The 21,964-nt window shown below is 36.9% G+C and overlaps 3 protein-coding genes across 3 annotated transcripts in view; 1 reads left to right on the top strand and 2 right to left on the bottom strand.

The window, feature by feature from the left end:
* Positions 1-1,112, bottom strand: part of LOC107709395 (poly [ADP-ribose] polymerase 6) — a 31,045-nt gene extending 29,933 nt beyond the window's left edge. Inside the window, exon 1 of the mRNA XM_016513846.1 lies at positions 1,102-1,112. The gene's annotated coding sequence lies outside the window, so the exon portion shown is untranslated. The remainder of the gene's footprint in view (positions 1-1,101) is intronic.
* Positions 1,113-5,842: 4,730 nt separating this feature from the next.
* Positions 5,843-9,802, top strand: LOC107709388 (pyruvate kinase PKM-like). Its single transcript, XM_016513840.1, has 5 exons — positions 5,843-6,135; positions 6,251-6,401; positions 6,621-6,798; positions 7,544-7,657; positions 8,890-9,802. The coding sequence occupies exons 1-5, from the start codon at positions 5,843-5,845 to the stop codon at positions 8,994-8,996; spliced, it is 843 nt and encodes a 280-aa protein (XP_016369326.1). The 3' UTR covers positions 8,997-9,802.
* Positions 9,803-16,405: 6,603 nt separating this feature from the next.
* dhdh.1 (dihydrodiol dehydrogenase, tandem duplicate 1) overlaps positions 16,406-21,964 on the bottom strand; it is a 6,857-nt gene continuing 1,298 nt past the window's right edge. Inside the window, exons 4-7 of the mRNA XM_016513845.1 lie at positions 19,714-19,966; positions 18,103-18,227; positions 16,746-16,896; positions 16,406-16,641 (exon numbers count right to left, since the gene is read on the bottom strand). Of these exons, the coding sequence (XP_016369331.1) occupies positions 16,532-16,641; positions 16,746-16,896; positions 18,103-18,227; positions 19,714-19,966 (639 nt within the window). The 3' untranslated portion in view covers positions 16,406-16,531. The remainder of the gene's footprint in view (positions 16,642-16,745; positions 16,897-18,102; positions 18,228-19,713; positions 19,967-21,964) is intronic.

The following is a 21,964-nucleotide window of genomic DNA, read 5'->3' as shown; positions in this document are numbered from 1 at the left end:
CTGGAGAAAAATCGTTTTGAAAGTGATTCCAACGATATCGTTTCTCTGTATCGTTATCGTTATAGTTGTGGTGTGGACTCTGCTATTCTTTAATATTGAGAACGATTTTTAGAACTATATCTTTATCGTTATCTTTATAGTTATCGTCCTTGGTGTGAACGGGCCTTTAGACTCTTACAGTTACTAAACCAGTTATTGTAGGTATGTATTATTTGTGTCGAAGCTAATTCAGATCATTGTGATTGACTGTAAAAAAAAAAATTTAAAGGGGTCATATGATGCGATTTCATTTTTTCCTTTCTCTTTGGAGTGTTACAAGCTCTTGGTGCATAAAGAAGATCTGTAAAGTTGCAAAGACTAAAGTCTCAAATCCAAAGAGATATTCTTTATAAAAGTTTATAGAAAAGAAACAATAATGCACAGTATGTGGAAAATAATGTGTTTTTTTTTTACTTTAAACCGCATAAACACATTTCATTACACCAAATACACAAAATAATGTTCTTTTTAGCAGCATCATATGACCCCTTTAATAAATGGATAAAATCTGCTTTTTAAGTCTGACGTCACGGGCCACCGTTTCTGGGTCCAATCGCTCTATCAGATGCTAACAGCAAACGGTGTGCTGTAATACTACTGAAAAATCATCATCCTAACTAGGGCTGTGCGATTAATCGAAATCGCGATTTGAGACATTGCCACGTTGCAAAGCCCAGCGTAGGGCTTACACCCAGCGTTTTTACGTCTAGCTGGTGCAACCGGCCCCTGGAGAATAAAAGATACATTCTTAGATGTTTTTGTTAGTACGTGAACGTTATTTTACACCTTTTATCTCCCCAACAGATTAATTTGAAATCAGTTTATAATGCATGTTAGCTATTCCCAATTCAGAAGAGCGCGCACACAGCCTGTGTCTGTGAATGCTTCTCATACTCGCTCCTCTCTGCCCCACGCGGCGCGAATCCCACGTCACGGACGAGCCGTTCACGCTTGCCGCACTCACAGCCTGTCTCGTAATGCTCGTTTATACTCGCATCTGGCTCCGCAAGTCTCCACGAGCGCATCTGGCAGTATGGACGAGGCTTGACCCACGCGCGCAACCTGTGGTTTCTATTGTTTTTTTCAGCAGGGTAATGATACGCATACTGTGCTGCACATTATTGACAATATTGAGCTGAAGCGTGACTTTGCAAATTTAAAAATCGCAAATCATATCGCAATCTCAATATCTGTCAAAAAAATCGCAATTTGATATTTTCCCCCAAATCGCACAGCCATAATCCTAACCTTTCCATACTGAAATCTCAGATGGCCAAACAGTGATTCATCTTTTGAATCGAAAAATATTCTGTAGACTAGTGCAACCCGTGAGTTTTTAAAGCTTAAATGTGTGATATGAATATGAATTGAGATGTTATTCTCAATTGGAACAAGTAGAGACTTGGACCTGCAAACAGTTTTGTGTACGTCACGACAGAACAAACAGATTAATTTGACTTGACCGTGATGCTAGGGTGTTACTGGTTGCCAGGGTGTTGCTGTATGGATTCTTCCTGTTCACTGAGCTCTGAGAACAAGGCTGGAATTTCATAGCTGGAATTTTTGGAGATAAAGCAGGGAATGTGGTTATAAAACAGGCCTATAATAACAAGACATTCCTGACTAATATTGACCTTCAGTGTCCTTGTTAGCATCAGATGCTGTCTGTTGAGCCACATAGCGTAAAGCAATCAATACCAGGATTGACAACAGGCATGTTTGCCATGCTGCATGTAGCATTACCATCTCATTAGTTACACAAACCACAGTTTGCATCATTTCCTGTAGTATCAGGAAGTGGAATAGCCCCTCCTTTCACTATGAGTGTGTGTGGCTCACTGCACGAGGGCCTGGATTTTCCACTCTGCCTGTCTTAGTCATCACATGACTACGTGAGGAAGAGTGTGTGAGTGTTTTCCCTGTGATGTGTATCTGCTCACGTACGACAGCCCACCATGGCATCAATGCAGTGGGGTTTTATTAGGTTAGTGACCGCAGTGAAGTCCTCGCCAAAACCATCCTGTTGCCAAACTGTGGTCATGTGACTGGTTTCACTTTCCTGTAAGAATATTTAAAGTAGATAGCTGACTATTTGCACAAATTTGTCTGATTTGATTTAGAAACCTAAATTCACAGTTCAGTCTGACATGATCATGATTTTGATGTGCGTGTGCCAACAGAGCTGTAATTGTCTGGATATCATCACATTGACTTTCCTGCGCTTCAGGCTGTGTCAGATGGATTATCTCTGTTTTAAATTGAGCTTTAGTAGCGTCCGCCTTAAGATACAAAATCCAAGTCAGCTCAAGCACACAAAGACCAGCTCATGGGGTTGTGTGTGTGTGTGTGTGTTTGATTAGTGCTGTATGACTTCACTGACCATAAAGACATGTCAGTGTACAGTCACATTCTTAGGTTGTGTGTAAGTCTGTTTGTATAAGATTCACTGATTTACTGTGTGTTTGATCTTCACTCAGCATTGCCTTGTAGCTATAGAGATGTTTCTGTAATGAATGTTCAGTTTGTCTCATCTACTGTAGGTTCAAAGAGGGTTTGATTGCCTTGATTTTAGGGATGTAACGATTCACTCAACTCACGATGTGATACGATTCACGATACTGGTTTCACAATACGATTTTCTCACGATAAGACAAATTACAAATGAAAAGGTGTTGTTTTATTATTTCTCAGACAAAATGCCACACATTTCTTTGTGAAATTAAAAAAATGTCAAATAACAAAACTAAACAGAAATTTTAAAACAAATCCCAAATAAATAAATAATACAAATAAAAGAAATTATTTTAAACAAGCTAAGGCCATCTTAAATCAGAGGCAACCACTGCATTTAATCACGATCCAAACAAAGATGCATCAGCAGTTTTTGATTTGAATTAGATTTAGATTGTATCATTTTGAAATCTGAAGCAAAAACAGAATGGTGTGATATTAGCTTTGTGAAACTATACTACATAAAACATATCTGAACGAAACAAACAGCAGACAGACTGAATGAGAACGCAGATTGACAGCAGGTGGCGCTTATGGAACCGCAGCGTTTCATTGTTTACCGTTGTAAACAAAGCAGAGCTGCGCTTATGAACACTACTTTAAATGCATTATAAAGAGGCAAGATGGAAAGAAAGTACTATCTAAATACCATCTAAACTTTTCTGAAGACAGTCAGTTCCCCTCAGATATACAGTTATATAAACCCCCACTCCATTTAATTCATTTAACATCTCAACCGACTTGAAGACACATTTTTATTGATTTTCAACCTGCACAGGGTGCATCGTTACATCCCTACTTGATTTTAGTCTTTTATTCACATTGAATTATTCGCAGATACCACCATGAGTATTAGCAACAGCTGTTTACCGCTAGCTAGGTAACATTTCATTGTACAAATTTGGTTAGATGATTTTGTGATCCATTGTGTCCACATGAAATGTGACTTGATTACAGACAGACTCTGATGCAGTACACTGGTGCATGTGTGAGTTCAGAAAACAACTTTCACGTCAACAAACCTGAAACCCTCTGATTACTATCTGTGAGCCAAAGCCTAAACCACTAAAACGCAGCAACCGTACACTTCCTGTCTGCTTTGATCATGGGATTGTGGTGATTCGTACCTGAAAGCTGACCCTGATGTGACTCCTCTGTTCGAGGGCTTTGGGTTAAACAAATTCTGCCATCTAGCACAAACATTTCACACTCTTAAACAAACAGAATGACCTTGAGTGTAGAGCTACTGAAACGAAAGTGACTAGATTGCGATTAGTACTACATCTGTATGACAGCACTAACGTCATTGATCAAAGGTACTCGTCTAACCTAGTTTGTTACAGCAGACTTCCTTTGCATGGTCAGTAGATCAAACTCTTAACAGATGGACTTTGTGTCCTGTCATATCACACACTGCACGCACATAAGTGTCTGCTCATTTGTGCACGAGTGTGTGTGTTGTGCTTCGCTAGTCTAAAAACACACCTTGATCTTTGCGTGTGATTGAGCGTGTTCACAGAAGGTATAAGAATGACGTAACCTGTGCTGTCAGTTAACAATCGTACTGCCATGAGACATTTAAGTGTACTTAACATCAGCTGTTACACGAACATCTCCATTTATGATGTTGTACCTTTCACGTGTTAAGGCCTTAAAAAGGTCTTTAATCAGCATAAAGTTATGGCATTAAATGTTGCATGCATTTCAAAAAGATGACCATCTTCCTCAGTACAAACATGTAAACATCCTTAAATCAAGATACATTTACTTGAGTTGCAAAATGAAGATAAGAAGACGCAGTGTTCACAAAATAAGAACAAATATCTGTCAATGGTGAAAAATTTGTAAATTACCTTTGAAAAGGGAATTTTTCTGATCCTATTGGCAAATATTTGCTCTAGGGCTGCAACAACTAATCGATTATTATCGATTATGAAAATCATCGACAACGATTCTCATTATCGATTAATCGGGTCTGCCCACAGTGCACGTCCAACGGAGTTTACATACTTGTCCAACTTCAGCCGGTCGCGTCAAATTAAAGCACTGAATTACTTATTTCTATGGACAAAATGCATCTAAAATAGTGGAGAAAACAGAATGAGATGCTGCAGGAGAGTTACGTGATCCAAGCTGCCCAAAACATGAGAATTCTTTATTTTAAGCTTTAAGCTAATGCATTAGCGTAATGGCTTGCCCTGTCAGGCGCTTTAACAGATGCGTGTGCGTCCTCAGCGCAAAAACACTTTCAGTTAACGGTCATATCCTTATGTATAAATGTCACAAATTCACGCGAGCATTTCCATTTTTGCATAAAGGTCCGTCCTGACAGTCCTGACAGTCTGTGTTAAATTTTAATCTTTACTGAATGAGCGCTAGCGCGGCGGGCACGTGCACGCGTGTCAGACAGATGGAAAACAGAGACAATTAATAATCAGCGCAAAAACATTAATTGTGCTGAAATATCTGTTGTTGAAAGTTAAATAAAGGTTTAAAGGTCAACATGCATTGCGAGTATTTTATGAGAGTAGGAACTGTAAAGGGATAAAAGCGTGTAATTGTCTGAATATAAATATCAGACGCTTCAAAACCGCCTTTAACAGGATAAAGAAATGACACTAAGCCCTATTCAGAATCCATGAGTTTTATCACTGAGGTGATAAGTAAATTTATTTTTACAGACGTCCATATGAGAAACAATTACCGTCCGAATCGGGCTAAGACGTGACTGTGGTCAAATGAACGTGTGTTCCTGCAGAACATTACTCTTACCTATTCGTTACCACTGAGTTTGTGTGGTCTAATAAATTGATAAGCAATGTATGTTTTCATAGCATTCAGTTGGAACGTTTGTTTTAAGGACATTGGGCAGAATGTGGAATAGTGTGTTTTTGTCAATAAAATAAAAAAAATAAAATTGTTTGTTTTTAATCCGATTAATCGAAGAAAAATAAATAAATAAATAAAATAAAAAATAATCGACCAACTAATTGATTATCAAAATAATCGTTAGTTGCAGCCCTAATTTGCTCTTGTTTTAATCATAAACTCACTTTTGTGTCTCCTTCCATTTATTCCTTACATTTTCTTTACTTGGTCATTAAATTTACCCTCACAAAACCTGCAGGAACCCTGTGATAAATCAGTTTGATGCTTTTACTTTTTTGCTTCTGTTGCTGAAGCACAGTATTGCATTTATAACTCATTAGTCTGTTCAAGTGAATGTGACATAACGCTGGTTTGCTACTTGTGTGGACACTGTGTAATGGGTAGAATCATCTTTTTCTGCTTGATGAATAAAGTCTCTTTCTCAGGCTCGGACTATCTGGTGTGTGAAATTGAGAATGGAGGAACTCTGGGTAGTAAGAAGGGTGTCAATCTGCCGGGTGCTGCAGTCGACCTGCCCGCCGTGTCAGAGAAAGACGTCAAGGACCTGCTGTTCGGCGTGGAGATGGGAGTCGACATGATCTTTGCCTCCTTCATCCGCAAGGCATCTGATGTGCACGAGGTGCGTAAGGTGCTGGGAGAGAAGGGCAAGAACATCAAGATCATCAGCAAGCTGGAGAACCACGAGGGTGTGCGCAGGTAAGCTGATGACACCTGTTTCTCCAGCTGTACCGACCCCCAAACTCAATATGTAGTATTAGATGTGTGATTTAAAAATTATTTGGATTTGAATGCATCTCCTTTTATTCACCAGGTTTGATGAGATCATGGAGGCCAGCGATGGCATCATGGTTGCCCGTGGAGACCTGGGTATTGAAATCCCCACAGAAAAGGTGTTTCTGGCCCAGAAGATGATGATTGGTCGCTGTAACAAAGCAGGAAAGCCAATCATCTGTGCCACACAGGTCAGCTATGCTGAGATACGACCCCATATTAACATGCATTCTCCAGAAAATAAAGTCCATAATATATTATTTTGTAGTGTTTTAAAAGGGTTAATCTTGCAGTTTAATTGCTCTAATGAAAGTAAAGGAGCAGTTTTCTTGAAATGGTTGTTCTTCCAGAACTAGTGCATCTGTAAAATAACTGTATCTCAAGTCCACTCAAGTCTTGTGTGTTTATAGATGTTGGAGAGCATGATCAAGAAGCCTCGCCCTACTCGTGCCGAGGGCAGCGATGTGGCCAACGCCGTTCTGGATGGTGCCGACTGCATCATGCTGAGTGGAGAGACCGCAAAGGGAGACTATCCTCTGGAGGCCGTACGCACCCAGCACATGGTGAGAGCGCCCCCTACTGACACACATTAACCCTGAAAGACAACTAAACGCTCTAGTATCTGACTCACACATTCCTCATGTTTTCACTCATAACTTATTTTTTCACTCATCTTAAAAAAATACTAAAAGGAATTTCCAAAGGAATATTACGGGTTACCAGCATCATCAACAAAATTATTTTTTTATATTTAGTCCCAAATTTTGGACCCTGTTAAATATTTTGTTTAACCCGTAATATTTCTTCAGTGCCACAGCATCCTTCATGACTTTCATTCTCTCATACGCATGTGTTTCGCCTTCACTAGCTGGTTTTGTTTGTCTGAGTTGTGTCAGGGTCAGTTACAGACAACAGCCTTCGCTGAAGCTCACGGTCCATTTTAACAGTCTCTTAAATTGTCTGCCAGTTCTTGATGAGCCTGTTAAATCTTTTCCAGTGCTCTGCGTTGTGCTCAAGGTTGGCATGTTTGAGTTAGCCCAGACACTCCTGAAGTTGGAAATATTCACCAGCAGAATAAATCCCTTGGCTTTAACAAACACATATTTTGTTGAAGCTGGTTTGTTGTTCTGAGTGAGCTCAAAGCTTTCGGAAAACCTGCATGCTTGATGTCTTGACGTGCTCAACCTTTCTTCTTCATTCACTCCTTCATGCTTTTGCATGATATGAGTTTCTTTAACCCTGATATCATCACAAATCACTTACACTTTACTGGTCACGGTTTTATCTCTGACCATGTTTAAATAATATCCATGATTTAATGGTGGTGGGTTAGCTGTAATTAATATTAATTTGTACCGCGGCATCTTCCCTGTGTTCTACAACAATCCTGGCAACGATGTTTGGGCCGAGGATGTGGACCTGAGGGTCAATTTTGCCATGGAAGTTGGTAAGACACAGAGGCGGAAGACTGGAGCACACTCATTTTAAAACATTATCATACATTTGCCAAATGGTTAGAGTGAGAAACTGGACATCGCACAGCCTCACGTTCTAAAATCGGCTCAAAATGTCAAACATGTTTGATATATTCCAAATGAATGGAATCATAGTCTGAAGCTAAAATATCAGTCTGTACACATCATACACAACACAGTTTTCTATGAAATCCATCAGCTCCAACTGCTTAAAATCTGCAGAGAGTCTCTTTGACTTTCAGCAACTAAATTAAGGGTAAAGATCTGTGCAAAAGTTGCGTAGTGAATTCCAGCCTTAAAGCTGTCCGCAGTATTGTCAGTATCCAGGATTTCTTGATCACCAAGAGACTTTCTTTAATTTCTGAGCAAACTGAAAACTGCTCATGCGCATTTTTTTTTAATTTAGTCTACAATAAACAGGTATATTTCTAAAAGATCTTATAAAAATGTTGGTAACACCTTAAAGTAAGGTTCTATTTGTTGACATTGGTTAACTACATTAACATGAACTCACAATGAAAAATAATTCTAAAGCTTTTATTAATCTTAATGCTCATTTCTACATATCATAATACATTATTAAAATCAAAAGTTAATGTCAATATTTAATGCACAGAACATGAACCATGAACTGTTGTGGTTTTTATCAACTCAAGTTAACAAAGATAATAAATACTATAAGAAATGCATTGCTCAATGTTAGTTATTAATGCTTTTGTAAAGTGTTTCCAAAATTTCCAGCTGATTACATATAAATAAGCATAGTAAACATTCATCAAGAGGCTTTTTAATACATTAAAAACTATCAAAGTAGCTTTGATGCACAGACTATGAAAAATAACCTGTTAATATTAAACTATAAAACTTTTATCCTAACACCATTAAACTGAAATGTTTGCATGTTAAAGTCAGCAGGTATTTGACATTTGAGTATAGATTTCCATACCGTTCACACAAGTCATAATTTAAGGTTAAATGTTGTGCTTTTTCTTTTCACAAGGACCAGTGAGCGTAGCTACAACCAGTTACATTTTACACTGCAGACTGTTTTAAGTGCAAATGACACAGTAATACCACAACTTAGTACTAATGCACACTAAACTGAAAATAATAATGTAAATGCATAAACATGGGCTGTCAGTGTGAATGCATGAACACACCTGTGATCAGGGTTCTTCATATCAAACCCTCTTGTCTCTCTCAGGTAAGGCTCGTGGGTTCGTCAAGCCCGGTGATGTGGTGATCGTCCTGACCGGCTGGCGTCCAGGATCCGGTTACACCAACACCATGCGTGTCGTCCCAGTGCAGTAAGCTGGACAGGACCGCAGCTGTTCATACAGCACTCCCTTCCCTCCATCGCATCCCACCCGACTCCAGCAGGCTTTCAGACCATCATCTTCATCATCACGAGCCTGGCTCCTCCCACAGACCTGTGGACCATCATCACTTAGACGTTTTGTTCTCACTACTTTCATTTCCTTTTCAGTCTCGAGCATAATCTCACACTCATGTGCTCGTCTGTCTGCATGCCCGGTGAAGCACAGACGGGTCGTGAGCGCCGAGCGAACACCTTTGCCCTTGAACAAACAGCAGCTTCCTGAAACAAGCATGTGGCAAAGGGCTAAGGCGTACTGTAACTCTAGTTAGTTTTATTTGTAGTGTTAGTCTGTCCCGTGTGCTTTATTTGCACTGTCTCTTTGTTCACACTCCTAATGATGTTACATTCTGTGTTGCACTTGTCCTTGAGACCATTTGATTTGGGGCGAGGCGACCAATGTGCTATATATTTTTTGAAATGTTAACGTTGGGATGTCCACGTCCAGCTCATTTCATTGTGTTTTATTGGAGTAAGAGAACGGCAGAGTTTCTGAGAGATGAAGATCGATTGAGCAGCCTCGGTCACATTCCCAGCATCCACCTCTCCTGTTCATCACCTCACGACGCACTCGTCCGTCTCTGCTGCTCCTGAATGTGTGTGAGAGAGAGAGTGAGTGTGTGTTCAGATCTACCTGCTTTGTGTCGCTAGGGTGCAAGATGTACTTATAACTGTAAGAGTAAACTATACTATCATTGTTGTATTATTCAAGACTGAATTAATAAAGCAAGATGAGCACCTGGACAGACTCCTGTGGTTTTGTCAGTGCCACTTTTTTTATTTATTTATATATATATATATACTTTTAATTTTTTATGTTCCAATTTCATTTACTGATTATACGGTTTATATCTTTATTTACAGAGCACATTTAAAAACAATAGTTGAAGCAAAGTGCTTTATAATAAACATTCAGTCTCAACATAATGTACCCTTTTTCTAACTACCAAAAGTATAAAATATTAAAAATGTATTCAAAAGCTAAAGAACGAAAATGTTTTCAAAGGTTTAAAAGCATCAGGTGTGAGGTTTATGCAAAATATTTAAAGCCCTGGTTTTGTATACAGTTATTGTAAGTCATGTTGGCCGTGTTCTACATTAATAAAAAATAAAAACAAGACTGATCTGACATGAAATTGAAGCTTATTCCAAAAATTCAGATTTTATTCTTACGCAATCAACAGCTGATATAATTATTAAACTACTATTTTTTTTATAAAAATTGTTTATTAAAACCTAGTATAACATTTCAAGTTTTAAATTATTAACATTTTGTGAGCTAATGTTCAGCTATACTATTGTTCAGATATCTCTAAAAATGCTATAGTGCCACTTCCATAACATGATGCATGAACTCAAACTTGACATTATTTGCATGCATGCACTTGTATAGTGTGTTTCAGGCCTAAAGCTGATAGTCTAATCACTTACAATAAAAGTGCAGTTTCTCCTGTTCATTTTTCAGTGTGTGGGTTTATACAGCAGATGAGGTCTGAATGCTCTCTGGATAAAGTAACAGCTCTGCTTTCCCGATGAATGCTTCCTTTGTGTTCCTGCTCAAGGTCACTTACATAAGAGCATCTGTATAACAAATGAGCCTTATCAGATGAGAACTGGAGCCAGAGCGGTTCATTAATGCAGGCGTCAGCAAAGCATCAGGTGACAAGTGGACTCAACACAGTTCAAAAATCATCATATAAAATTAACACATATTCGTTATGTTGCATTAATGTCACCACAAACTGCAACAATATTATAACATATATTAAGTTCAACAATATGCAAAATTAATGTCAGGCTGAATTAGAAAATGGAGCATTTATGTGATTTAGTCTTTGTAGTATCTAAAACAGAAGGTGGTTTATTATGGAGAAATCTCACTGAATTTTCTAATACCGTATGCAGATGAGATGAGTGAAAACAGAAAGACACACATGATGTCAACAGAATAAAACACTGCTTTTATTTTGAGGTTGAACCAATGCAAAAGAGCAAATGTAAGAGCACCAGAAACCTTTACTGATGGTGATGATGGTATGAGCTCATTGGCTGTCCTGGCTGTAGACCACGCCCACCTGCAGCCGGGCTTCATCCGTGATCTCAGCCAGCAGCGCAGAGTCTGCGTGAGACATGCGCGAGCTCTCCTTCAGACCTGCTCCACATGACACAGCAGAGATGAGCTGAAGGTCAAGCCGATCATTTCACAAACGTGCCATCTTGTGGTTAATGCTTAAATAACAGCCCTGAAAATATATATTTAATTAATCACATTTATATATAAATACATATGTTTTAAATGTTGTTATTCTGACCAGTGAAGCACATTATGGCACATTTTATGCATGAAAGGTGTGATTCAAATTTTTAAAAAATCCATTATTATTATTATTATTAAAAAGTGATGTGTCCTGCAGGCCTGCATCAGATCCAGTCAAAGCCACGTTGAATAAAAGCATCTGCCAAATGAACGAATGTAAAAGTGAATAATCTGAATGACCATCACGAGTTGTTTGGGTGCATGTGATTTACTTTCAGCAGCACGGCAATAATTTCACCTTAATAGCTGTATTAGTCAGCAGCTACAGTAATATATGATCAAATATTTACATTACATGAGCGCTGAGAATTCAAACAGAGCAGAGCAGCTGGAATGGAAGGGTCTTCACTGCAGCTGTTAGTGCTTTAACCCTGTTTAATAAACAGCAGACGCAGACGCAGACGCAACACGCTGACATCAGAGAGATTCATCACATAAAGCCTTTAAAACAGTAAATATAGTTAGTGATTTAAATTTAGTCTGATCAGATCGGTGTTTGAAATCTTTTGTAACATTATACACTCCCGATTAAAAGTCTGGGGGCAGTACTTTTTCTTTCTTTTTTCAAAAGAAATTAATACTTTTATTCAGCAAGGTTATGTTAAATTGATAAAAAGTGACAGTAAAGACATTTATAATGTTACAAAAGATATCTATTCGTAATAAAGTCATGCATGACCTCCATGAGGAAGACGTGTGGCGATCAGTTCCTGGACCTCCTTCAGGATCATGGCCAGTGGTTTCTCTTCTTTTGTAGCACGCTCTCCCGGGAAAAAGGTAAGTTGCAACTTTTTATCACAAAATTAACTGCAAGAAGAGAACTCTAAGAAAAGAAGACAAAGTTCTGAGATACAACGTTGCAACGACCTTTTTTATTTTTGCATTCCTTGGAGTAAAACAGGCTTCCATCATCTTCTTACAGGAGTCCATAATAAAACAAAAAAGATCAATCTCCAATAGGACTATTATGATTATCAACAGGATAAAATATTGAATTTAAAGAAAATACAATTTAAAGAAAAAAGAAAATAACAACTGATGAAGCTCTGGAAAAAGATATCAAGATATCTAATAGAATCAAATAAAAAATAGAATTAATATGGAAGCTTAAAAAATATTAATTGTGACTTTTTGGACAATTCAAACTTTTATTTGGAATTTGCAAGTTTATATCTCACAATTCTGACTGTTCTTCCCTCAGAATTGCAAGGAAAAAAAGTCAGAATTTTGAAATGTAAACTCACTTTTTTTCTTGCAATTCCAAGTTTAGCCTACATTTGGCAATTCTTTGTTTATATATCTCACAATTCTATATTTTTTCTCAGAATTCTCAGTTTGTGTCTCAGATTTAGTTTTTTTTCCCCCGCCATGGAATAAAAAAAAAAAAAAGAAAAAGGTAATTGTGATTTTTTTCCCATTATTTCATAATTCTGACTTTCTCTCACAATTGCAAGAAAAAAGTTAATGAAGTTAACATTCGGTGCGCATGTGCGTGTAAAGTGTCCTGAAGCCTCTCTTGAGCGCTTTTCTCATGTCAGCAGGTGTGTTTCGGCTCTTTACCTGGTGCAGAGTCTTCAGTGCCACTGTAAAGTCATGACTGATTTTCCCAGCGCTGCAGATTCCCCACCTGATCCCCATGATGGCGTCTGTGTCTCACTGTGTGTGTGTGTGTGTGTGTGTGTGTGTGTGTGTGTGTTTCTGTAAGAACCAGCAGATGGTGACAAACACTGTGCAGAATATACTGATTACTACTGTTTTTGTAGTATGTGAAAGTGAAACACTACACAGTAATACATAATATGCAGCAATCAATGTTTCAAACAGTATCATGCAACACTGTTGCTGGAAAATTCATCTTAACCCATTCAGACCCAACGTATGTTCCAGCGACACAAAAAATATGAATTTTTTTATTTTTTATAAAATCCTTTATTTAAAATGTAGCTATAAATCATAATCAATGAATACATAAATTAATGAATAAATATTAACTTAAAAAAGTTATTTATAATGCCCATTGGTTCTGAAGGGTAACAAAATTAAAAAGTAATATATATGTATATATTTTTTAATCTGTATTTAAAATGTAGCCATTTTTTGTAAAATAAAAAAGTTTGTAAAATTGGTTCCGAAGAGTAGCATAACCCAGATAATTAAACATACTATATGAATTTGTTTTAGTTTGTTTGTTTTTAAAGAAAGATTTAATCCTGTACTATAAATGATAATCAGTGAATACATAAATACATTAATGAATAAATATTAACTTAAAAAAAAAAGTTATTTATAATACCCACTGGCTCTAAAGAGTAGCAAAACCCAGTTAATTATACATATTTTTTTATTTTTATAATTTTTTTTTCAAGAAAGCTTTAATACTGTACTCTAAATGATATGTATTAAATGATATGTATTAAATTATATTTAAATTGTTGTAGCTGGCGAAGACTTTAGTACAACTTCTCTAGAAGCATTCGCTCTCCGTTGCTGCGTCTCTGAATTAACTTGGCTCCAGTATCTTCTAGACTCTTCAAAATCCTTTTCAATTTGAGTGCCAAATCTTACCAAATCATCCACCCCTCTCACAGTTCCTCAGAGTAAACTCGCTAGTCGTGGGTTGCAATTCCGTAAGATGGCATGTACAACTTCCCTCTCTGACATGTCCTTGTTTCTTCAAAGGCATAAGGCTCTGTAATAAGTAAAATCTCTAATACTCTCTTTAGCGCCCTGCTTCCTTTCCAGTAATCTTCTAGCAGCTTCTTCTTCATAGTCTTCACTTAAGAATGAGCGCAAAAAGATATTTGAACCGTTGCCATGTCTGAACGTTCTTCTTCTCTGCCAGCCACCAATCTTTGGCAGTACCCTTTAATACTGATGTTAAAGAAGCAAGAATTTCACAATCATTGAGAGGACGAATGGCAAAATATTCCTCACATCTCTCTATGAAAGTAACAGGATCTTCCTCTCCACTATTACTAAAACTTGGAAATTCTATTTTCACTGGAGGATGGAATGACATCATTGACATACCTTCTAAGCAGGGCATTTGGCTACTTGGCACATGGTAAGTCTGGTTAGTCACTGTAGCTCTAGAAACAGGAGCATAAAGATTTGACTTGGGATGTATGGGAGTAGACATAACAGGCGTAAGGGTTTTTAATTTGTGGTCAATTTGAGCATCTCGCCTTTTCAAACAGTCCACCATAGATTTACCCAAATCTTGAAGTTTAAGCTCCATTTTTTTCTGGACTCTCTCACATTCTCGTTCCAGGTGGTAAGTCACTCTTTCTTCAATAGCTTTACACTCAGCAAAGGTCACGCTTTCATTCATCTTTTGAACCCACTTTTCAAAACGACTCGCTCAATTAACTGTTCTATTAATGTTGCACCTGGTATTTGCACTTGCTCTTGTGTGTGTGCCTCTTCTTGTTCTTTCTCAGGTTCATGAGGTGAAGGATCCCTAATCTGCTGTTTAATTTCATTCTTAGCCTCAACCACTTCATTTTCTTCTTCTGAGTCTACATAAAGTGTACTAAATGTATCGATTAGTTCTCTAACAGGCTCTCTTCTGCTAAGGAATGCATCAGAAGAAAAATCAAGTTTGGGTTCCTGCTCATCCCCGTCATTAGATCCTTGGCTTGCCATATTTTATTAGCAGAATAAACAATATCTCATACGAAAATGTGTCCCCGTTCGGGCGCCATTATATAACCACTCAGATTAATATTTAAACCAATGTTAGTTATATATCTGATTTTTGGGTGGGTTTCCAACATAAACGTTGATTAATTCTAACAAATAAAATAAGGCAGCCACAAAACTCTTTCTTTAACTTGTATTCCTTTCAATTTAAATGATACTAGCGAAAACAATACACATTTTGCACCAAACACAACAGTGATAATATCAATCGAACACCACTTGTTCATCTGAGATAAAAAATGGACCCATCTTGATCAAACTATGAATCAAGTCCTTGAGTGTGAAAGCACTAAATGTTTAAAAGTCAAAGAAAGTAGTCTTATCTGTGATCATGTTAGACATTGAAGAAGTCCAATGGCAACAACGACTGAAGTAGGCCCAAACGTTGTCCTTGAATCACAATTATAATCCGTATTGTAAAGCGTCGAATCAGTCCTTAAAGCAACTCCATGGTAGGGAACCAAACAGATAGACTTTAGTAGGCCTACTTGCCAACTCCACCAACGAAGATTCCAATTCAATCCCCAACGCTTCCATATGTATCAAGCATAACATAGGGAAAAAACCCTTCTACAAACAGAAAAAACACCTCAATTATTATCCTCTTACTACCAATTAAACATAGAAAAAAATACCCAATAGTTTTGTTTTCTACTAAATGGGTCATCAAAATAACTCTTTCATAAATAAATGAATGCAATAAAGTAACCATACTCACAGTTGAGAAGGAAACAAAAATGTTTCTCAACAAGGGCCTTCCCCAAATGCAGTAGATCAGCTCAGATGCTGCTACTAGGCACATTGGCACACTACCAAAAGGTATCCATACTCTCTTCTTCTATTAAGCTACTACATTTATCCGTGATCAACCGAAGTTTAGGCTGCCCCCTACAAGCGAGGAATGAAACTGCAGCTGAACTCAACTAGTAGCAGGCTGAAGACTGTTACAAATATGTATTAAATTATATATATTATTGAAGTTATTTAAAATGTTATATATGGATTTGTGGAGGTGTTTTTGTTTTTCAAGAACATTTGAAATAATTATAAATTAATGCAGAAAATGCATTGTAAAATGTGCATTGTATGTGTCTCAATACCTTCAAACCTGCAGCCTTTATTGAGCAGTGCTCGGCTCAGAAAATCATGGTTCATGGCTGTGATGTAAAACTAAAGGCTACTGGCTATTAAATGAAAAATCATTTGTACCTTGAATGCATCTGTCACTTCCATGAATGTAAATGCAAGGTCAAGTCAAGGTGCTTTGCATTTTTACAATATTTTAAACAAACTCTATAATTTATAAGTGAGCATCACCGATTCCGCTGTGTTTGTGTCACTTTTATTGCAATTTGTCACAAATAACTTTTTATTACACAAATGTTCAAGCATGATTGATTCCTTATCTTGAGTAGCACCATCCAATCAGATCAATCAAGGAATGGAGGCCAGTCATTGGCTGTCCTGCTCATAAACCACGCCCACCTGCCTCCGGGCCTCATCCATGATCTCGATGAGCAGCTCGGAGTCTGTGAGTGACATCTTGATGCTCTCCTTCAGTCCTGTCAGACAGATCAACATAAACGTCATCCTGACGCACAGCTCATGCTCATTTCATCAGAAGGCACTTCATATGAGCTAACAGCAGGTTTAACAGATGCGTCACCTTTCAGCAGGCAGCACCTGACTTCCTCCGCCTCGTATCTCAGTCCCGTGCTGTTGTTGAAGTTCAGAGGCAGGCCGGGTTCAGGAAGAGGAAACTCTGTCTCTTTCCCCTTCACCTCCAGAGTGGTTGGGCAGTGCATGGGATGAGCCACCTAGTGCACAGAGACGAGAACTTATTTACTAGTGGCCATATCAACAATATATAGAGAAAAAAAAATGTGCACAAAATTCTGAATCTTTTGGAAGATATCACTGAACATTTTTTTAACCTCAGTGCATTTCTTACTGGTTCATTTAATGCAATTTGCATGGTTAACTTTTATGAATTGTGTTTACTGCACCCTTAGAAATAAGCAAATAAAGACAGACAGGGAGATCCTAAATGTTCAGAAATGATTATTTCATGACCTTCTTCAACATGTGTTTATTTTTATTTACTAATAAAAACTATTAATTTATATGATAAGGTTAATAATTGTGTTTTGCTCACAAAATATTTAAATATTTTAGTTTGTCATATATATATATATATATATTTTTTTTTTTATTAAAAAAATGTGATAAAATTTTTAGCTGTAATATGGTCATGTCACAATGTGCCCCATGTTGAGGCAAGTTGTCACATTTCACTTAATTAAACAAGATCACAAATTTGTACCAGACGTGTGGAATTAATTTGTAAAAAAAGAAATCTGAATCCCAAGTGGATTTACACAAACTGACAAAGCCAAAAAGTGTTCGGCTGCAAAATTTTTGTTAATAAAATAAATGTTAACTGAAATTAAATAAAATATAAATAAAATTAAAAAAAACTTGCCAAAGCAACATTTCATATTTTTACTTAGTTTAACATGATGCACTGAAATAACTAAAACTAAAACTGAAATAAAAATTAATAAAATCTATATAGACTTATTTAAAAAAAAAAGACAAAAAAAATTACTAAAACTTTAACTACAATTAAAATGAAAACAGAAAATATAAACTAATTAAAAATATAAAAAACCCTCAATTATACTAAAATAACACTGTTAGGTTGTGCCCTGTCTTTTTGTTTTTGTATTTGTATATTACTTATATACATATATTAATTATATTATATACTTATAATATATTATATTTAGCATTTGACATGTCTCCCTGTTTGAAAAGGCAACACAGGTCTACACGTCTGCTCTATAATAGCTTTACTAAGTGGCAAGAATGTATTTAAATGCAAAATTAGTTTGCATTAGAAACACATAAACAAGAACAGAATCAAACCAATGAACTGAAAATGAATGAATTAGAAATGTAGGCCTGTTTGCAGTGAGGATCAGAGTAATCCCGCGTGTGTCTGCTCTCATTCAGTCCCTCACTCGGATCATTCCTTTGCTTCCGCAGATGGTGGCGTCGTTTGGAAGATCACAAGCAATGGTGCAAGCGCATATGGCCATCCTGTTCCCAGAGAACTTCAGGACCACCACCATCGACTCGTCAACTCCTGACAGAAGATGCACAGATGAAGAAAAGAGAACGGACACATGCACTGAGAGCATCTGCTAACTTTCCCATCAAGATACACAGGCTTTCTGCAGGTTTCACAAAGGTAAGTTTAAGACTTTTTTAAAAAAAGACAAAGGGAAGGGAACACAATATGTCAATATGGTCTCTAAATGTAAATGTTTTGCATTAGCAATGCTTTAAAGTTTGATTCATTTTACAAAAAAAAAATAAAGCTTGAATACTTTGAGTAAGCACTACAAATGTCTAAAGACTCTTAAATCAAGATGCATTTACTTGAGAAGCAAAATGACCAAATAAGTCAAAATGAAGTGAGTTTATGATTAAAACAAGAACAAATATCTGTCAAAGGGCTTAATTCAAAGGGAAAACAAGTTAAAATTCCCCTTGACAGATATTTGTTCTTTTTTAAGCATAAACTCAAAACTTAATTTTGTTCCATTTCTCAGAAAACATGACTTAAAATCTTCATTTTGCATCTCCAGTAAAAGTATCTTGATTTAAGGATGTTGAGATATTTGTACCGGGAAACAACACTACTGAGGAAGACATTTTTTTGCAGTGCGTGAAACATTTAATCTCATGACTTTAAGACTTTCTGCTCTGATTTAAGACCTTTTAAGTCCTTAAAGGTTTTTAAAAGTTTAAAAAAAGCATTTTTTTCTTGGTTATGCGAAAACATTAAAAACATTAAGGGAACGTTACATTTTAACATTTTGCAAATGTAATGGAAAAGATACTTTTGAATCAGATCTGAAACTAGTAAGTAGTAACATTTAAAAAAAAAAAGTAAACTAAAATGTTTCAGAAAAACATTCCATGAACCACATATAAATGTGACCCTGGACCACAAAACCAGCCTTAAGTGTCAATTTTTCACAATTGATGTATGGTTTGTTAGGATATGAATATATTTCGCTGAGATACAACTATTTGAAAATCTGGAATCTGAGGGTGCAAAAAAATCTAAATATTGAGAAAATCATCTTTAAAGTTGTTCAAATGAAGTTCTTAGCAATGCATATTACTAATCAAAAATTAAGTTTTGATATATTTATGGTAGGAAATTTACAAAATATCTTCATGGAACATGATCTTTACTTAATATCCTAATGATTTTTGGCATAAAAGAAAAATCTATAATTTTGACTCATACAATGTACTGTTGGCTATTGCTACAAATATACCCCAGCGACTTAAGACTGCTTTTGTGCTCCAGGGTCACAAATAAGATTTTTGTGTTAATGTTTTGAGAACATTATTAAAGACCAGATAACACTGAATGAACTTTCTATTAACGTTACTGGAAGAATGTTTGTTCATAAGGTTGTGAGAACATTCCCTATAAAAAAAAAGCCCTCTACAGGCTAAGAACCGTCTCAGATAAAACCTTCAGCTGCACTTCGGACAAAGCGCAAGACTATGGCTGTAAATCCTGTGGTGGTGATATGAAGGGTGTATTGTACCTGAGGGCAGCAGGACTCCCGTGGCGTGGATGGATTCTGGTCTTTCACCCTTGAACACCATCAGAGCGAACTGCAGGCAGTAGATGCCGATGTCCATCAGCGCTCCTCCGCCCTGCTCCTTCTGTGTGGTGCGCTCGCGGTCCAGCAGAGGAAGACCGAAATACACCTTCACCATCTTCACCTCCCCGACGGTGTTTTCTGAGAGCAGCCTGCCGACCTCAGCGTACACGGGAAAACACCTGGACCAGACCGCCTGAGACAGACAGAGAGAGAGAGAGAGAGGGAGAGACAGAGAGAGGGAGAGAGAGAGAGAGAGAGAGAGAGAGAGCGTTTCTCTCTAATCCCACACAGGACCCCGATTAATTTTAAAGCCGCTTTCCAGTCTTAAGCTCACTTTATGCATCCAGTTGCAAAAGCGTACAACACTTAGGCTTTCCACTACTCTGTCTTCTCATCGTTTACTGTCACTGTAGTCCTAAAGTGCCTCTGTTGGTGTGGCATCAGTGGTAGGTGTGATGAGGTAAACACAGCGGAAGAAACAAATAAGAGACAATGCACCCAGAGGAAGGAATATTTGTTGCACATCCATCCAATCAAGAGCCAAAATTGTGTGCATATGTGTTTTAAAGGAATAGTTCAACCTAAAAATGAAAATTATGCTCATGTCAAATCCTGTATTACTTTTTCTTGAGTGGAACACAAAATCAGATATTTGGAAGAATGTTCACATTGCTCTTTTCCATCCAGTGAAAGTGGATGGGGACCGGGGCTGTCAAGCCAAAAAAAAAAGCAAGACTCTTGCACTAAATTTCAAATGATCTGAAGCAATACAGTGAGTTTTATATATTGTTCACACATGAGACAGAGAGAGAGAGAGAGAGAGAGAGAGACAGAGAGAGAGAGTAATACCTACTCACACACACTTAAAATGACTATCAATATCAATGTGGAATATTCAAGGCTTGAATTCAACAGCCTTTGGACTAAAGAGTTCAAACACAGAATTCCAGAAGAGCATCAAAGAGATGGATATTATAATTCTACAGGAGACATGGAGCAGGGCAGACACCATCACCCGCATGAACGCAAGAACAGGACTACAGCCGGACTTCACCGACGCACAGGGGAGCAAATATATCAACAACAAACTGGCTGCTATTATTAACACATTCTCCCATATCCACAGAAATAACCATGATGAAATAAGAATGGAAAAGTCCTCCTGCAGCTCTGTCGAAGCTTGTGTCTGTATATCATCAACGGTAGGTTACGAGGAGACACTTTAGGGAGATTCACATTTTGCTCACCTCTGGGGAATAGCACAGTTGATTATATGATAACAGACATAGATCCTTCATCTCTCAGATCATTCAGACAGAGAGAGAGAGAGAGAGAGAGAGGGACAGAGATTTAATTTCAGTCCATTCTGTTCTGTTCTGGACACATGTGGTGCAAAAAAATGGGTCGTAACCTTTCAGAAGGTACTAGTACACTTTAGACTTTAGGGTACCTATATGTACTTTTAAGGTACTAACATGTATCATTTAGGGTCAAATAAGGTACAAAGATGTACCTTTTAGCTTTTGCACTGTCAAAATATATTTCAGTCTGTTGAATATATTTATAAATATTACCGAAGAACTAAACTGTAGAATCACACACACACACACACAAAACTGTCAACATGTCCAGGTGAATGAATGAATGAATCAAATCTTTTTTTTCTTTTTTAAAAGAAAATTAATTGATCAAGTTGTTTTTTGTGTGTGTGTGTGTTTTTGTTTTGTTTTGTTTTTGCATAGTAAATACATTTCCCTTAAATTCCCATTACTGGAAAGCATGTAAAAAAATCATATATTATTTGAATTGTAATGCATTTATAAACAGCAGTAGTACGTCATTAGATTTTGCCTTGTTGTAATGCATTAGATTTACTCTGATTTTAATGATAAGATTTTGTTTTCATAATAATACTGTAATAAGAATCATGATTACAAATAATGATTATAACAAAATAATGAGAATTCACAAAAGTAAAATGCATTAAATTAATCAGAATGTGTGGAGAAATGTATATAGTTCTCATGAAAATAATGTCACAATTATATATATAATAATGGTTTACAAACAGGTTTTATTTTATCTTTATCTTTTACACAAATTATAATTTTTTATGTTTGCTATTATTTATTATTTCAGAATGTGGGGGCAATAGTTCTCATAAAAATAATATAACAATGCAAAAAAAAAA

The sequence above is a fragment of the Sinocyclocheilus rhinocerous genome, unplaced genomic scaffold, assembly GCF_001515625.1.
Source record: "Sinocyclocheilus rhinocerous isolate Xijiao unplaced genomic scaffold, SAMN03320098_v1.1 scaffold3403, whole genome shotgun sequence".
NCBI lineage: Eukaryota > Metazoa > Chordata > Actinopteri > Cypriniformes > Cyprinidae > Sinocyclocheilus > Sinocyclocheilus rhinocerous.
This window is presented reverse-complemented; position numbering and strand designations above follow the sequence as displayed.